Here is a 1837-nt window from a genome sequence, read left to right on the forward strand (position 1 = left end):
TCCTGGTTGGAAGGCAACTCTAATGAGCGATGGGCAGCCACGTATACAACCGCAGCAGCTCTTTGCATAGAAAAACAGGCAGCCTCAGCGACCCACATGCCATGCCCCCGCTTTCTCCCTCCTCCACATGGCAGGAGGTCCTACCTCCTGCTAATTGCTCAGCCAAATAATTAACTGAAGCAGATTTTGGCTCTTGGCTAGGCTAGCGGGGCTGCCACCCTGCTCTGCCCACAGGAGACCCCTGGGCACACCAGCTACCAGGGTGTAGTGTACAAACCCCACTTTGTACCACCTGTACTCACTGCTCCCTCTGGCTCTAGCTGTGCCTGCCTTTGCTTGCCCATCTCCACAGCCCAAGGGACTTGTAGCTGGAGACCAGAGAGCCGGCAATGAGTTCCCTGCCTGCCTGTCCCATCCAACAGGCATCAATCCAGCTGTACCAGTGCCTGCGAGACTGAGAAATACAGCACAGACAGGACAAAGAGCCCATCTACACCTGCCCTGGAAAAGGGGGCACAGCAGTGGTAACTCTGAGACCTCCAAAGGCATGGGGCAGCCAAGATGTGTAAGTCGCTGCTGGGGACCTCCCAAAGGTGCAGTCTCACACGCTACCCTGCAGGGAGGAAAATCCTGCAGCCTTAATCCTCCATTTCCCTCTCCTCGAACCACGGTGATGCCGAGGGAGAACTGAGCACGTGGGAACCAGCCAGCCACCCTCCAGCCCTGCACATCCCCAGTGCCATCTGCACCTCCCCCGGCAGAACAGCCTCAGCCTCGCTACCAGCCCACAGACTCTGCCCAAGTCACCCTGCGAAGCTCCCCTTCTGTTCCTTTGTCCTCTGTATCTGCATGTTCCTCTCCAGCCTGGCTCCTCCAATACCCACTGCTTGGACATCACCTGAGTGCAGCCCAAGAGTCTTTTACAGTCTCTACAGCCTTGCAGGCCATCCTTCCAGATACAACACTTCTGACCCTTTACTTTTTAGGGCAGCACCTTGCAGCCATTAATAATTTTTGTAGCCTCTTCCTGAAGACCCCTATAGTTACTGGCGTCTGTCCTGAAACACAGCTTCCAAAGAAGGCCCAAGCAACTGCAAGATCCCTTAGTCCATATTGGGATCTCCCTTCTCATGTGCCTGGGATTCACTTTGTCCCTGCTGGCCCCCTTTATGACACTTGATTTGCTTCATTGCAAATGGAGTCCTTTACACTGATTAAAAGAAGGCGTTTGGTTCCCTGCAGAGAAAAAAAAAAAAAAAAAAGAACTACAACCACGCTACAGAACAGGAAGGGGGAAGAGTCCCACTTTTAGCACGATGAAAAACATGTCACTACTCCAGCCAGTAACTCAGTGACAGGCCCCCATGCACTCACCTGCATGAAAGTACGGGCTCATCGTGTAAGGGAATCCAAAGGGTAGCGGCTGAGGTGGTGGGATGGAGGCTGGCGGAAGATATTTCACCTCGTTTTTGTTGATGCCTGGGCCGAGCAAATGGCTGGGGGACTCAGCGCTCGAGGAACTGCAGGGGGCATTTTGGCCAACAGCCGCTTCACCCAGCTCCTTGGCCCCTTCACAGACTTTGCCCGTCTCTTTGCACTCCTTAAGCTCAGCAGCTGAGCTGCTGCTCTCAGCCTTCAGGCTCTCTGGCTTCTCGTCGCTCACATCCGCGTCGCTCTCAGAGTCCTTCATCTCCTCATCGTTACAGTCTGGTGCCCCATCCCGCGCCCGGGGCTCCACCAGCTCCTTGGCTTCGCTCAACCCCTGCGGCTCAGCGCGGTGGTGTGCCGACTTCCGGCTGCCCCGCCGGGGCTGCTCCTTGGGTGGCGTGGCACTGCT

The 1837-nt window shown here is 55.7% G+C and overlaps 1 protein-coding gene across 1 annotated transcript in view; it reads right to left on the reverse strand.

Annotated features, from left to right (window-relative positions):
- The window catches only part of SAMD11 (sterile alpha motif domain containing 11), a 17379-nt gene that overhangs the window by 14335 nt on the left and 1207 nt on the right, over nucleotides 1-1837 (reverse strand). The window contains exon 4 of the mRNA XM_010289645.1: nucleotides 1375-1837. This exon is cut by the window's right edge and continues 16 nt beyond it. Within this exon, the coding sequence (XP_010287947.1) occupies nucleotides 1375-1837 (463 nt within the window). The remainder of the gene's footprint in view (nucleotides 1-1374) is intronic.

The sequence above is a fragment of the Phaethon lepturus genome, unplaced genomic scaffold (assembly GCF_000687285.1).
Source record: "Phaethon lepturus isolate BGI_N335 unplaced genomic scaffold, ASM68728v1 scaffold31116, whole genome shotgun sequence".
Classification (NCBI taxonomy): Eukaryota; Metazoa; Chordata; class Aves; order Phaethontiformes; family Phaethontidae; genus Phaethon; species Phaethon lepturus.